This window comes from Petromyzon marinus, chromosome 64 (assembly GCF_048934315.1).
Source record: "Petromyzon marinus isolate PM22_M1 ecotype Great Lakes invasive population chromosome 64, UKy_Petmar_22M1.pri1.0, whole genome shotgun sequence".
Taxonomy (NCBI): Eukaryota; Metazoa; Chordata; class Hyperoartia; order Petromyzontiformes; family Petromyzontidae; genus Petromyzon; species Petromyzon marinus.
The window spans coordinates 4545163-4561585 of NC_133730.1; the positions used below are offsets into that span (position 1 = coordinate 4545163).

General features: G+C 45.9%; 1 protein-coding gene across 7 annotated transcripts in view; it reads left to right on the forward strand.

Annotated features, from left to right (window-relative positions):
• Window positions 1-5185: 5185 nt before the first annotated feature.
• Window positions 5186-16423, forward strand: part of NUDT15 (nudix hydrolase 15) — a 28347-nt gene continuing 17109 nt past the window's right edge. Inside the window, exons 1-7 of one of the 7 annotated variants that reach the window (XM_076054099.1) lie at window positions 5266-5348; window positions 7324-7408; window positions 7939-8073; window positions 9258-9409; window positions 10964-11161; window positions 12035-12231; window positions 12619-14323. In XM_076054099.1, coding sequence (XP_075910214.1) covers window positions 9324-9409; window positions 10964-11161; window positions 12035-12231; window positions 12619-12740 — 603 coding nt within the window. In that variant the 5' untranslated portion in view covers window positions 5266-5348; window positions 7324-7408; window positions 7939-8073; window positions 9258-9323 and the 3' untranslated portion in view covers window positions 12741-14323. Of the gene's footprint in view, window positions 5392-5826; window positions 6278-7052; window positions 8074-9257; window positions 9410-10963; window positions 11162-12034; window positions 12232-12618; window positions 14324-16423 lie in introns of those variants that run through there. The other 6 variants (XM_076054098.1, XM_032977853.2, XM_032977854.2 and 3 more) reach the window with 6 other exon arrangements.

The following is a 16423-nucleotide window of genomic DNA, read 5'->3' on the forward strand; positions in this document are numbered from 1 at the left end:
TCATTCTAGAAGAGGTAGACGAGGTGATTCTCATTCTAGAAGAGGTCGAGAGATTCTGGAAGAGGTAGCGAAATTCTTGTGGAGAGGATTTCGTTTCTGTTGATTCGCACGATGATCTTCTAGAATCGGTAGATGAGGTGATTCTCATTCCAGAAGAGGTGGAGTTCCTTCTACATCATCCTAAAGTAGAGATTCCAGAAGAAGTAGAGGAATTCTGGAAGAGGTAGCGTGATTCTTGTTGGAGGATTTCGTTTCTTTTGATTCGCACAATGATCTTCTAGAATCGGTAGAAGAGGTGATTCCTATTCCAGAAGAGGTGGAGTTTCTTCTACATCATCCTAAAGTAGAGATTCCAGAAGAGGTAGAGGGATTCTGGAAGAGGTAGCGAGATTCTTGTGGAGAGGATTTCGTTTCTTTTCATTCGCACGACGATCTTCTAGAATCGGTAGATGAGGTGATTCTCATTCCAGAAGAGGTGGAGGTCGTAGGTCTCCCGTATACATTTCTGTTTCATATAAGAATTTAAGCTTTCGTGACTGCATAAATTACTATACTCATTGGGGTTTTTTCGATAAAGTCACGTATGTAGAAAATTATATTAAAATAATAAATCACGACGTTTCGAACGTAACACAAGCGATCATCATCAGGTGTAAAGCAAATAGTGAGGGAGCACATAGGGGGACATCACGTACGTAGCACATAGAGAACTTTAAACTGTACGGGAGGCAAATACAATAACAAGAAGATGAGAGACGAGAAACTCAACAAACCTAAGAAAAATAACGTGATGCAAAACCAGTCAGGCCAACAACAACAACAACAGTCTCTATCCGTCATCCCTACAGTCCTTTTTTTGTCTCTTGGTGTGGTGTTACTCTGGTTGTCCATCTGTGCTGCCCAATATATCTTCTTTCCTTGGATGTTCTTCCCCATGTATGTATCTCTGCTACCCTGGTTTGTTCAACCCAGAGGATGAACACGAAATTTAGCAGTTTTCTGAAATTCGTGCTTAACCAGGTCAGTGTCTAACTGCTGTTGTTGTTGGCCTGACTGGTTTTGCATCACGTTATTTTTCTTAGGTTTATTGAGTTTCTCGTCTCTCATCTTCTTGTTATTGTATTTGCCTCCCGTACAGTTTAAAGTTCTCTATGTGCTATGTACGTGATGTCCCCCTATGTGCTCCCTCACTATTTGCTTTACACCTGATGATGATCGCTTGTGTTGCGTTCGAAACGTCGTGATTTATTCTTTTAATATAATTTTCTACATAGGTGACTTTACCGAAAAAAACAATGAGTATTTCGGTTTCAGTTAATTTATTTTGGTATAGCCCTGTGAGCCATTCGGCTCTTGAATCGGGTGCAACCAAAACAAACAAAAAAATTAAAACACGGACAATAAAAAAACATCTTAAAGTGACTATGTGTGACTGTGCATCATCCTAAAGCAGAGATTCTTGACTTAAAACTTTGGTGACTGCAGGTTATTCATATTCTTTGGTTCTTTCGGTGAAGTCACGTAGATAGAAAAAAAATATAATAAAGTTATTGAAATCAAAATAAAATAAATAATGCTAAACTTTTTCACAAAGAATAACTTTTTATTTATTTATTTTATTGACTTTTTCTTTCGGTAAAATAAATAAAATACAAATATTGTTATTTTTTATCAACTTTATTTTTTTCTCATTCTACCTGACATTACCGAAAGACCCAACCAAAGAAACAAAGATGATTATTATTCCAGAAGGGGTAGAAGAGTTAAGAATCTCTCCACCACTTCCAGAATAAGAATCCTTCTACATTATGATCATAAAGCAGAAGGATTCTCATTCCGGAAGACGGTAGAGGGGATTGTTGTGGAAGGATTTCGTTTGTAAACTTGATTTGAAGCTTTCGTGACTGCAGGAATTACTCTTTGGTTCTTTCGGTAAAATGTGTCTGTTGTGTGTTTCTTTCTCTGTGTGTCTCTCTGTGTCTCTGTGTTGTCTCTCTCTCTGTGCTTTGTGTGTCTGTCTGTGTGTCTCTCTCTGCTTGTGTGTCTGTGTGTCTCTCTCTGCCTGTGTGTCTGTCTGTGTGTCTCTCTCTGCTTGTGTCTGTGTGTCTCCGTGTCTGTGTTTTGTCTCTCAAATTTAGTTCTACCTGATGACGGTTGCTTGTGTTGCAATCGAAACGTCGCACTCTATTATTTAATTTATTTTCTTTCTACGTGACTTTACCTAAAGAACCAAAGAGTGATTTTGTTTTTGTAAATTCGCTCGACGATCTTCTCGAATTTCATTCCGGAGAGAATCTGATTCTGGAAGAGGTAGATGGAGTAAGACTCGATTTGTCGGATACACATTCCTGCGGAGGGAGCTGGTAGGAACGTTGGGTTGCTCGGTCAATGGCCAGAGTCAACGGCGGCACCACGTGGTGTATTCCGCACAATATGCCCGACTGTGAGGGCGGGCACAAGCCAGCGTGAGTAGGTTACACGTTGAGTTTTATAAGGGCACCACGGGGTGACCAGCCCCTCCCCACCCAGCCCTTCCCCACCCTCCCCTCCCACCCCCCACCCAGCCCCACCCTCCCCACCCAGCCCCTCCCCACCCTCCCCTCTCCACCCAGCCGCTCCCATTTTGGATGCACGACGGACGGACGGACACAATAATCCCCTGTGGGCTGGTGTAGTAACCAGGAGGTTCCTACCAGTATAACTTTTAGATTTATAAGGGGCATGGGGTGACCAATAAGGTCTGAATTGGTCTGTAATAAGGTAGGGCGCTGATAAGGGGTTGACATATATAAAACCAACATATATTACAATCAGAATCTGTATTTAGACTGGAGGAATTTTAGGTTACGTTGAGTTTTTTTATGTTTCCTGAGTGATGGAATGTTTGTTTTCTGAGTGATCTTAAAACCTTACGGAAGCAGTAGATTGCTACAAGGCACTTGTCCTCTTCATAGTGATTCAGTAATGTTGTGTACTCTTTGGTTTTATCGATAAAGTCACGTAGGTAAAATAAAATAAATGAAAACAACTAAATTGAAATTGAGCAACCATTGGAAAGATGTCATCAACCAAGTCAAACTTTAGCTGCCTTAAAATTGTACAGCCATTTCTACCAGTGGTAGAAATGCAGCATAACAAAAGGCGGCTTAACTTAGCCCCTCCCCCTCCCAAGCACGTCACTTCCGGGCTCCTCCCCCCCCCCCTTAACCTGTATATAATCCCGTGTGTCCCAGAGCTGTTCACTTGATACAGCTATTTTGCTGTGACTGTTCCACCTGAAGGCGGAAGCTCGTGTTGCCTCCGAAACGTCGTGATTTTAATTTAGCTGTTTTCATTTATTTTATTTTACCTACGTGACTTTACCGAAAAGAAAAAAACAAAGAGTATGAATCCTTGCGATCACGAAAGCTTCGAATCTAGAATTCATGTTGTGTAGTTTCACGTTAATAAGGATATATATTGTGTAGAAACGAAAGTGGAATGTGTCTTACAGCTCGGTTAAATCCCCTTAAACAGTGCAAGCGAGCTATTGTCTTGATTGATTTTGTTTTAAATTACCAAGTCTAAAAGCTTAACACATTTTTTATTTATTGAAATAGCGAGTTGTGTTTAACTAGAGACGAAAACTAATATCTTCCAACGCGTTAACGTTAATTTTTTTTTTTAAACTAAATTACCGTATTCCTATTCCGGAAGATATTTCGATGCTGTGGTTGTCCCACTTGATGACGATTGCTTGTGTTGCGATCGACACGTCGTGATCTATTATGTTTCTACCTTCGTGACTTTGGGGCCGTCCATAAATGACGTCACGCGATTTTGGACGATTTTTTACCCCCCCCCTTCGTCACACGGCGTCACAAAAAGTCAGACCCCCCCTCAAATATGACGTCACAAAGTTCTGCCCCCCCCCCAAAAAAAATTCAAACATGCTTCAAATCGCTTTAAACTATTGTCATTGTATTGCGTATTTCATGTGGCGCTGCACTCTGATGTTGTAGGAGAAAACATTTATTAAGAAGTCTTTAATTAAGTAGAAAGTGTTGTCTATATGTATTTATAAAGTTGCGCATTTTGATGTGACGTCACATTTCTCACCCACCCCTCTCCTCTCGTCACACATCGTCACAAATGTCTGACCCCCCCCCCCCCCTAGGTGCGTGACGTCATTTATGGACGGCCCCTTTACCAATAGAACCAAAGAGTACAATATATATTCTTAGCTCTTTCGGTAAAGTCACGTTGAAGGGAAACAATAAAATAATAAAATATAAATAAAACAATAAAAATTCTCACGACGTTTCGACCATAACACAAACGGTCGTCATCAGGTGTGAAAACCAACGGCAAGAAACATTTGAAAGAAGTGGCGGTCCGTATATATTTATGAATAAAACGGTGTGTTTATTTATTTCTTTTTAAACGTCAGCGCCACGCGCAGCGATTTGGCAGTTTATTTAGAAGGACTAGTCCATCTATGTTCTGAAAAGAGGAGGGGGGAGACGAAAAATTAATGTATGCCGTCTGAAAGCCACTGTAAGCGTGAACAATCAATTAAGACCTGAAATGGTTTATCAAATCTTTCCAATGATTGCTAAGCCAGAATCCATCTTCTTGGTTGAAATTGTCTCTGTGCTTGTATATGTGGATAGCCTCATGAACGAATCTCTCATGGTAGCCAGATGGCTTACAAAGAACCTCTGTCTTGGAAAAGTCAATGTCATGTGAGCCTACTGAATTATAACAATGATCTGCCACGGCCGAGGTGTTGGTCCTACCGTGTTTAAGGTCTGCTTTGTGTTCACGAATGTGGTCCGAGACATGGCGTTTGGTTTCTCCAATGTAACTACTACCACAGAGGCAACTTAGTTTGTAGACACCAGGGTACTGTATGTCCGGAATCACATCTTTTACAGACGGAACCAGATCACGGATTTTATGTAATGTGTTGAAACGGACCTGGATCTTGTGTTTATTCAAGATTTTGGAGATCTTTTTTTGTGATCCCCGCAATGTAGGGTAAAGTGATGGTTTTGAATGGCTCCTCAACAGGGTCCTTCTTCATGGTTTCAGTGATAGCTTTGCGGATTTTATAGTACAATATATATTTTCGGAACTTTCTTTATTTATTCCGGAAGATTCCACCGCCGAATTTGTGTTTTTTACATCTTCCGGAAGACGATCGCCCCTCCCCACCCCCAGCCAAAGCGATAGGAGACGCAACGAGCGTCTACCGGTTTCGGCAGAGAGAGAGGAGCGATTTGAATTCCCAGTCTGAACGCGCCCGATGGTGACCCGGCAAAGACGTCTCGTGAGGACGAGAGGCGCCCAAGTTCCCCGCGCCAGCGGTGGGGGCTTCACTTGGACGCCGTCGGTTTAAAGATCCACGGGGTGGGGGGTGGTAGGGGGGGGGGTGGGTGGTATGGGGGGGGGTGGTGGGTGGTAGGGGGGGTGCTAGGGGGTGTGATGGTGGGTGGTAGGGGGGGTGGTGGGTGGTATGGGGGGGGTGGTAGGGGGGGGTGGTAGGGGGGGGTGGTGGGTGCTAGTGGGGGGGGGGGAGGTGGTGGGGGGGTGGTGGGTGGTAGGGGGGGTGGTAGGGGGGTAGTGGGTGCTAGGGGGGGGGTGGTAGGGGGGGTGGTGGGTGCTAGTGGGGGGTGGGTGGTAGGTGGTAGGGGGGGGTGCTAGGGGGTGTGGTGGTGGGTGGTAGGGGGGGTGGTAGGGGGGGTGGTGGGTGGTATGGGGGGGGGTGGTGGGTGGTATGGGGGGGTGGTATGGGGGGGTGGTAGGGGGGGGTGGTAGGGGTGGGTGGTACAGGGGGGTGTAAGGAGAGCGATAGTGTAGTGGTTAGCGCTACGCTGCGCTATGAACCTGGCGACCCGGGTTCGATTCCCGCTCACGGCCAACACCAGTGACGATTATCTGAACCGGTCCTTGGCCTCCTCTAGGTCGACTCAGCCTCAAATGAGTTACCTGGTGCGGTGTGTAAACATTGCCACTAGGGAGACAAAGGCGGTCGGGCGTGGTGCTGGCCACCCCACCCCCTCGTGTACCGTTCCGGCCTTCATAGGTGCTCGCTAACAGCACTTGCCCCTACAGTCTGTTAAGGCTATATGGGGGATCTTTGTCTTTTTGTAAGGGCAAGCCGCGCGGTTTGGAGTTCGCTGCGTGTTCACTTCCCTAGCCTACTCGCTCGGAACGTCGCTCGCTCGATCGCTCGGTGTCTACCCGCCTCGAGCTCCTCTGTCGCTACTGCTGTCAACCACCGCGAACGTCGCTGGTGCGTTCGAACTTCTTTCGCACCGTACGTGGCGAGATGTTACCTCCCTCGCCTGGTATACAAGGAGGTCGTGGGTTCAAGTCCTGGGCCCTGACGCCTGCTGCTGCTGTATATTTGGAGTCTGCGTGTCTCTTTCTCTCATCATCACGGTGGCTAGGAGATGTTAACTACCTCGCCTGGTGTACAGGAGGTCGTGGGCTCGATCCCGACCCTGACGCCTGCTGCTGTATATTTGGAGTTTGCGTGTCTCTCATCATCATCATCACGGTGGCTAGGAGATGTTTACTACCTCGCCTGGTATACAGGAGGTCGTGGGTTCCATCCCGACCCTGACGCCTGCTGCTGCTGTATATTTGGAGTTTGCGTGTCTCTCTCATCATCATCATCACGGTGGCTAGGAGATGTTAACTACCTCGCCTGGTGTACAGGAGGTCGTGGGTTCGATCCCGACCCTGACGCCTGCTGCAGCTGTATATTTGGAGTTTGCGTGTCTCTCCCTCTCTCTCTCGTGGCCCTCCGGGTTTCCCCACCACATTTAGAATCACGAGTTCAGAGTATCTGGCTGCTGTACATTTGCACGTGACGACGACGATCAGCCACTTCGTTGAGTTATCGTTTGTGATTGCCAGGTCGCTTTTGAGAAAGCCCTCTTCAGCTCAGTGGGCCCTACCTGGTCAACTAAAAAAAGGGGCCGTCCATAAATGACGTCACGCACCTAGGGGGGGGGGGGGTGGTCAGACATTTGTGACGTGATGTGACGACGGGGGGGGGGGGTGTTAATTACCTCGCCTGGTATGCAGGAGGTCGTGGGTTCGATCCCGACCCTAACGCATGTATATTTGCAGTTAACGCGTCTGTGGTCGCGTGGATTCATCTCCGCTTTTTCCTTCCGTGCTCTTAAAGAGTATTTGGCTGTGATAAGCCACTTCGCTGAGCTATCGTTTATGGAAAGGTCGTTTCTGAAAAAAAGAGCTGTGTAGCTCTGTGGGTCTTATCTGGTCAATGTTTTTTTTATGTCTTTAAATTGTATTATTTCTTCATTCCAGGCTGCACTGCGGTGTTGCTGGCAATTCTCCCAAGTGTTCCCCAGCCCTACGCCAACACCATTTCACCGGTCAACGCTTCATTTTTGTTAAGCGTCCGAATAAGTTAACCTTGCTGTTTAGCTTTAAAAACCAAATCATGCTTGCACACCACTGTCAAACGCAATTCCTTTACCTTGTTGTGATTTGGCTGCGTCGGAATCGACACGCGCATTAGATTGTCTCTGATTCTTTTGCAGGGCCTTTCATTTGACCTTGCAGCAATGGACAGCTGCTGTTTGGTTCTGTGGCCGTGAGCTTGAATTGCACAGCGCAGCAACTTTTAATCATAGCGTGGGCGAGCACCCACTGAGCATGCGCCGAACACATGTTTATGGTTCTTGGGGTTCGGCAGGAATGCCTGGGGCCACATCTGAGCCAAATTGAGCCACCAGGTCACAAGGTTAAACAACAATCATTCAACCTGTTAAATACTGTGTCAAAATCAAACACCTTTCTGAGTACCGTTATGCATTGTATTTCTCTAATGAGTAAAAGCGGTATTTGTACCTTTAAAGTTAGTTTTTAGAATGTTGTGAATAGGAATCAATGTTTCCCCCAATTGTATCCCGATTATAGCATTGGTGGTCATGCCATGCGACGGTGTACCCGTTCGGATCTCTCGCTGAGTGGGGCAACCCTTTTGTGGTGGCGAACAGCCCACGGAAGTTGATATCACAGAGCTACCTCCGAGGTCCAACAGCCATTCTCACGGTAATCTCGTCTCCTTCCGCTTGCGTATATAGCGCGGCAAAGAATGTTCCCACCTGTAACGTGGTCCGTGTGTTATTTTGTCCAGACTGATGGCCTAAATCTAAGTTGTCTTGTGGCTCACATTCTTGGTTCTTTCGGTAAAGTCACGTAGAAGGGAAACAATAAAATAATAAAAATATAAAACAATAAAATTCTCACGACGTTTCGACTGCAACACAAGCAATCATCATCAGGTGTGAAAACCACAGCATGAAAATTTGAAAAAAGTTTTATATTTTTATTATTTTATTGTTTCCCTTCTATGTGACTTTACCGAAAGAACCAAGAATATGAATCCCTGCAGTCACGAAAGCTTTAAATAAAAATTTGTCTTGTGGTTGTTGTTGTTTGACTTGCATTCTACTGGGATTTTTTGCACACAGCATTAGTGTACGGTGCTTTTTCTGGAATATTTTGCTGTTTTTTCCTGGATTTTCTGTTTGCACAGTCACATAGTCACTTTAAGATGTTTTTCTTGTTCATGTTTTTGTTTGTTGCGGTTGCACCCGATTCAAGAGCCGAATGGCTCACAGGGCTATACCAAATAAATGAAACTGAAAAAAATGTGTGCTGCTGAAACTAAGGGTTAGGTTCGCTGCTGAGACGCTGCTGATTTTGTACACTCCCGGAAGGCTATGCGGCTGTGTAAGGGATACTTCAATGTTTTTTTTTTGTGTGGACAGACGGATATGAGAAAGAAGCATATTATTGCCTGCTCTTTTTGTCATTTATATTCCCCGCAATCATGCCCATGATTATTTCGAGTTTTTATTTGTGCATGGTGTCACTCTAATTTTCTATAGATGTTTACATATCTGACCTTTTCACGTAGCCACCTATATCTCGGTCTCAGATTAGTCCAATATGCGACGTTCAGCTCTGTATGCAGTTTTTAAACTTTGAATCTGTCTGTGTGTTTGGGGAGCAGTGCTGGGTCCCCCCTATGTCGACTCAGCCTCAAATGAGTGCCTGGTGCAATGTGTAAACATCGCCGCTGGGGAGACAAAGGCGGCCGGGCGTGGTGCTGGTCACCCACCGCCTCGCGTGCCGTGCCGGCCGTCGTAGGTGCTCGCTAACAGCACTTGCTCCAACAGTCTGTTAAGGCTATACGGGGGATCTTTGTCTTTGTGTGTTTCTCTTTCCAGGACGTAAGAACGCCGAGTTGTGCAGAGTTGAGACGCCGGGGGAAACGGACCGCGCTTGCGATCGCGATGTCGGCGATTCTCACCTCAACTTCTCAGCGCTGTCTTGGCTCTTTCTCCCGCCTCGTGAACAATCCCGCAGCGTGCAAGCGTCTGTGAGTTCAAGAATCCTCAGTGGGCTGCGTTAGGCCATCTGATGTATTTTTCAGTTTGAAATGTGGTGCATTGCCCTTTGATCAAATTAAAATCGTTATTTATACAGGAGGAATCCGATGAGTTATAAAGCTCTTACTCTTCGGTAAAGTCACGTAGGTAAAATAAAATAAATGAAAACTGAATTAAATCACGACGTTTCGGAGGCAACACAAGCTTCGGTCTTCAGGTGGAACAGTCACAGCAAAATTAGCTGTATCAAGTGAACAGCTCTGGGACACAGATGTCCAGTCGGGGCGGGTAAGAACGTTACAACAACAAACAGTACACAACAACACGTGATAGGGTTGCAAAGTATAAGAAAGGTAAACAATCGCCCAAACACAAACAAATACAACTAAACCATCCCCATCCTACCAGGCCAAAGCCCACTGAGATGTTAACTTATTTTTCAGAAGCGACCTGGCCACAAATGATAGCTCAACAAAGTGGCTTATCACGTGGAAATTTATTGCAGCAAAATCATCTCAATGCATGTTTCAAAATGTGGAGGTGGAGATAGTGGCTGTGGATAGTGCTTGGAATGGGTGACCACCGTGCATTACGCAGATTGTGAGCCTCTGCTGTGGTGCCACCTGGTGGGCAGAAGTCGTACACAGCAGCCGAAATCAATTGCACTGAAAACGCTACCACGTCTGTGGCTCGCTGGCTTCAACCCACACTGACAAGCATGGTGAAGTACGGTCATCTGTCCTAAGCACTCGTCCAGGCTCCGTCCACCTTAGCTACTGATATCCGGGGAGATGGATCGCGTGCATACTCGGTGAAAGGTTTAACGTCTGCGTGTGGACACTACGATTGCAGGCAGTACAGCAAAATACATTGTTGTACTGTGATTCTACGCTCCCACCGACCCACACTGACCAGCTTGACGAAGTATGGTTAAATACCCTCCCCTCCCCCACCACGACCCACACAGTGTGTGGGGTGACGCTCATCCAACATTGGATTGACAAAAAAAAACAGCTGTACATGTACAATGGGAAGTAAAATGGTCAAAAATATGGGTAGACTGGTTCCCACCATGGTAATGTGTAATTTTCACCACTGGCTTTGCACTGCCAGCATACGTGACCAACTGCCGCATTGCTCGTTGGAGGATGGAGAGACACCGAAAGTTTTTGATGGAAGCTTGCATGGCACAGGAGGCCACGACACTAATTTTAGGTCCAACTCAACAAACGGGAGCGCCAGATTTGGATACCATTTGGCACCGCCGTTATGCATCGTTGCCAGGAGTATAACCCTGGACACTGTCTCGACACTGCCATACGAGGATCCTGTGCCCTCTTTACCCAGTTCGTTGGTGTGACTTGCTGATTTACGCCATACTTGGACACCTGTGAATTAAAGGGCTTTCATAGCTCGTCGGATTCCTCCAGTCAGTCTGAATAACGATTCCGATTCGGGGTTCATGCCGTCTATTTACCAAACAACTTTTGTTATTGTTTGGCGTAGAGTCACAGCGTACCGTCAATGTGTGTGGTTGCGCCTAGGAGGCCAGGGCCGAGCCGACCCTTGACAAGCGCCGTCTCTGCCGACCACCACCACCACCACCACGAGCGCCGCCCCGGTGTGGGCGTGATGGTCGTGGTGCACAGCCCCTTGCGCCCCGGCTGCGTACTGCTGGGACGCCGCAAGACCGGCCTTGGCGCCGGCCTCTACCAGCTGCCTGGCGGATACCTGGAGTTTGGGTAACGGAGCGGCGTTCGGACCCCGCGAGTTGGGGTCCGAATACATAAACTCGTTACGTACGTGAACTATTTTTGTTTAGAACTGCTTTTTGTGTTTAGTTTGTTGTTCTTCCCCCACACCTCCGATTAGCACGGTTGGCTACGTACGGTGCAAAATAAGTTCAGCATACATACATCGTGGCCATACAGCCCAATCTCTGAACCCCATATTGTAAACCATTGTAGTGTGCGTTCCTTCATCGTAGGAGGAACAGCAAAACTACATGAACTCTCTATCCTGAAGCCCTCCCGTTGAGGTTAGGAGACATCGACGTTGGCATTTAGCTCCCGAACATATTGCTATCATATGCAACAATAGAGTTTGAATGGCTTGTGGGTGTCTGTGTTATCAGCGTTTTACGGAAGCATATGGGATGCTTATAGTTGTACCGGGGAGTTGTCCGTCAGTCCATCCGTCTCCGGAGACTTCTCATGTTCATTTCCACAAAAAGTAAAAAATACTGAATCATAATGAAACTGATTGTGATTAAACTATTAGTATTTTACCAGGTAAGGCCGACTGACCTATATAGCTCTTTTTCAAAAGCGGCCTGGCCACATAATGTGGAAATGTATAGCCTTCAAATACTCTAAATACGTGTTTCTAAACGTGGAGGGAAAAACCAGAGAGCCCGGAGAAAAATCCATGCGACCGCGGGGAGAACATGCAAACTCAAAATACGCAGGCGTCAGGGTCGGGGTCGATCCCACAACCTCCTGTATACCAGGCGAGGTAGTTAACATCTCGCCACCGCGGCTCCCTGCATTCTTTGCTTCTCCCCTCCCCCCCCCCCGTATCCCCTCTCCATGCCATCGCTGTGTCCCCTCGGCCAGCGAGGAGTGGGAGGAGTGCGCGAGGCGGGAGGCGCTGGAGGAGACGGGACTGCGCGTCTGCGACGTGCGCTTCTCCACCGTCGTCAACTCCGTGCGCCGCGACGAGGGCAGCCACTTCGTCACCATCTTCATGCGGGCCGCCGTGGACCTCGCGTTCCGGGCGGAGCCACAGAACGTCGAGCCACACAAGAATGAGGGTGAGGCGCGGGGGAAGTGGCCGGTGTGGCTCAGCGGTGCAGCGCCCCGTGCCGGCAGCTCTGAGATTCTGGGTTCGGTTCTAGGTTTAGCCACCCGTGAATAAGCCCAGTTCTCAATGGTAGTTAGTTTATGGTCTCAGCCTGGTCACCGTACATACATACGTTGCAGAATTCAGACTCAAGGACTCTAGGATATTTCCCGCACATCAGTCGGTAACTGGTTCCAGGTATTGTATGTTGAACTTCTTTCCCACCGTACGTAGCAAATCGGAGGTACAGCAGACCACCGTGGACTGCGGATTCTTAGATGAAGCTGGCTACGATGACCGTGATGGCATGGATGATGATGATGATGATGCTGGTGGTGCCGCTTCTTGGGTCATGCAGCTTGGGTGTGGACGCCCTGGGAGGAGCTGCCTCCGCCAAGTCAACTTTTCTGGGCCCTGGCCGTTGCCAAGCGGCAGGGGTACCACCCGTTTCGGCACGCAGAGGCAACGGCTGGAACGTGACCGCGAGCCTGGGCCACGCTGCGAATGGCGTTGGTTAAGAGTGGGGCCGCATGCATTCCAGTCCGGTAAGAAGAAAACAGACTTCCCACCAAGCTGAGGCCGAAATGCCAGGATACCGGCGAGATGAGCACCACCCATATAATATAACCGTTAAATGCACTGCGATAACGGCACGCAGCATGCAATGTATTTTAAATGCACTAGGAATGCATTTGCGAAGCGCACGTGTGTTAAATACACTCCCGAGTATGTTACGCGATATATGTATATTGAAATCATGAGAATACAATATAGAGTGCGCACGTGTATGTTAAGTGTAATCGAATAGCATGTATAATTTTATTTGGTGGGGGAAGGGGGGGGCTAATTATCTCTTGTAGATATTCTGCATTCTCATTCACGTAGAGCCGTTCATGACAACCCAATGCTGAATCAGGGCCTCGCCACACCCATGCGGGTTATTTGACCATACTTCACCATGCCGATCAGTACGGAAGCTGTGAAGGTAAACAGCATAGACCTGGGCGTATAGGGTATCGGACGATCAATAGATTTTTCTGCACTGCTATTTTCTGACCACCATGGATGGAGTGCCACGGCCTTTGGCAATGGTTCTTAACCTGTACTGCAGCCTTGCACCTCTTTGATTCTCAATCGTGCAAAAAAATTGCATGTTAATTAGTACATAAGTTTGATGAGACAAAGTAGTAATACTAACGTGCCCGTGCTTAATTTGTATCACGATTATTTACCTTCCAAAAAAGTCTGGCCATGTCTCGCACCCCCAGAAAGGGCATCTCGCACCACCAGGGGGTTGCGTGCATCCCAGGTTAAGAACCACTGGCCTATAGCAACATGCTACAACCCAAAAAACCTGTATTATGGATGCTGTGCTTGGTAGTCACCCATCCAGGCACTGGTCTAGCCTTATACCTGCTTAGCTTCTAATATTTGATGGGATCAGGTGCACTATAGGTAATTTGGTCAAAGGCCATATATACGTTCTATACAATAAAAATATATATGTAAAAACACCAGTTTATAAATATATGAAATGTCAAAACAAATTACACAACTTCTGAGTGGGGTGGTTTGCCCTATGAACTGGCTTCCACCATAGGAATGTGGCATTTTCATCACTTTTCAAAGCCACCTCTGCAGGTGAGCATTCCCCATTAAACAGAGGCAGCGGCTTGAGTGGCGGATGGCATTGTTTATAGTCGATAATAATTTCTAAAACTTACCTAATGAATTTTTAGGAGTATATGTGCCACGGCTTATTCAGGGCTTGTTCAAATGAGAAGAAAAAAAAATCACCCAGCATCATGAGCGTGTTTGTGAAATTGGGCATTCGACGAGTCTCTCTGTCAAAACGGAATGTTTTTAATGTGCATTCCATGATAAGTGTCATACATATTCTTAGCTCTTTCGGTAAAGTCACGTTGAAGGGAAACAATAAAATAATAAAATATATAAAACAATAAAAAATCTCACGACGTTTTGACCATAACACAAACGGTCGTCATCAGGTGTGTCGGTTTGCATAAATGTATTTATTTTTCAACGGTGTATTTATTTATTTATTTAAAAAACGTCAGCGCCTGCTCTAGACAAATTCTTCGACCACATCAATTCCATACACCCAGCCATCAGATTTACCATGGAAGTCGAAAAAGATGGCAAGCTACCTTTTTTGGATGTCCTAATTAAAAAAAGAGACCTGATGGTTCAATGAGCCACTCTGTCTACAGGAAAGCTACCCATACGGATGCTTATCTGAAACCGGATTCCCACCACCATCCATCACAGAAGAACTCTCTCATCAAGACTGTATCATAGAGCCCAATGCATATCCGACCAGGAACACATAGGCAGTGAACTCAAGCACGTACACCAAGCTCTTAAGGCTAATGGTTACTCCGACTATACAATCCGCAAAGCTATCACTCAAACCATGAAGAAGGACCCTCTTGAGGAGCCTTTCAAAACCATCACTTTACCCTACATTGCAGGGATCACAAAAAAGATCTCCAAAATCTTGAATAAACACAAGATCCAGGTCCGTTTCAACACATTACATAAAATCCGTGATCTGGTTCCGTCTGTAAAATATGTGATTCCGGACATACAGTACCCTGGTGTCTACAAACTAAGTTGCCTCTGTGGTAGTAGTTACATTGGAGAAACCAAACGCCATGTCTCGGACCACATTCGTGAACACAAAGCAGACCTTAAACACGGTAGGACCAACACCTCGGCCGTGGCAGATCATTGTTATAATTCAGTAGGCTCACATGACATTGACTTTTCCAAGACAGAGGTTCTTTGTAAGCCATCTGGCTACCATGAGAGATTCGTTCATGAGGCTATCCACATATACAAGCACAGAGACAATTTCAACCAAGAAGATGGATTCTGGCTTAGCAATCATTGGAAAGATTTGATAAACCATTTCAGGTCTTAATTGATTGTTCACGCTTACAGTGGCTTTCAGACAGCATACATTAATTTTTCGTCTCCCCCCTCCTCTTTTCAGAACATAGATGGACTAGTCCTTCTAAATAAACTGCCAAATCGCTGCGCGTGGCGCTGACGTTTTTTATAAATAAATACACCATTTAAAAATAAATAAATTTATGCAAACCGACACACCTGATGACGACCGTTTGTGTTATGGTCGAAACGTCGTGAGAATTTTTTTATATATATATTTTATTATTTTATTGTTTCCCTTCAACGTGACTTTACCGAAAGAGCTAAGAATATGAATTACTGCAGTCACGAAAGCATTAAATCAAAATTTAACCACCTCTACGGGGAGGGTTTTCACATAACTTTAAAATCCTTCAACAAACTCCGGGATAAAAAGGCTCAGCTGATCGAGTCTCTCACCTTTCTGAAGAGATGCCGCGACTCTGGGGTAATACCAATCGCATTTACACTGACCTCTGCTGCTGTAACTTCTTCTAATGCGAAACGAATTCTTTTCAAAACTAGCTTAGCTCTTATCTCAGAAAAAATCAGACTTATACGCACCGAACTAGATCAGTTAGACAAGACACTCTACAAATCACACTTATTATTGACGGCAACAATGTCCACATCGGATTGGGAACATGTAGACAATATGACTGCCTCTTCAGCTGCTACTATGTCGACCAAATGTAAGGACAACCTGATTTCCAAATTTAACCTCCTCTTCAACAAAAGACCGGACCCACACACCAAAAAGTTAGACGTTAACAAAGTCGTAATTAATCGCAGTAACAGTTCTATTTCCGATGGTCTGAAATCCGTTTTAGCTAAAGGTCTAAACTTTGCAGTCACACCTAAACACATACCAGTTAATGATATAATTACTCTTTGGTTCTATTGGGTAAAGTCACGTAGGTGAAAATAAAATAACAAAAAATCACGACGTTTCGGCCACAACACAAGCGGCCTTCATCAGGTGAAGGGACGAGACTGTCTGGAGGACAGCGCTGGAGTGGAAGAAGCCACGCTTAGATCACGACCTTTAAGCTGTGTAAGAAGAAAAAGACCACGCGCCTTGACAAAGGAATTAGCATATAATTTAGCATTGAAATGGCTCATTGAAATAGCTAAGTTAAAGTATACACATCCGCAGAGGTACCTCTTGACAAAGGAATTAGCGCTGGAGTGGAAGAAGCCACGCTTAGATC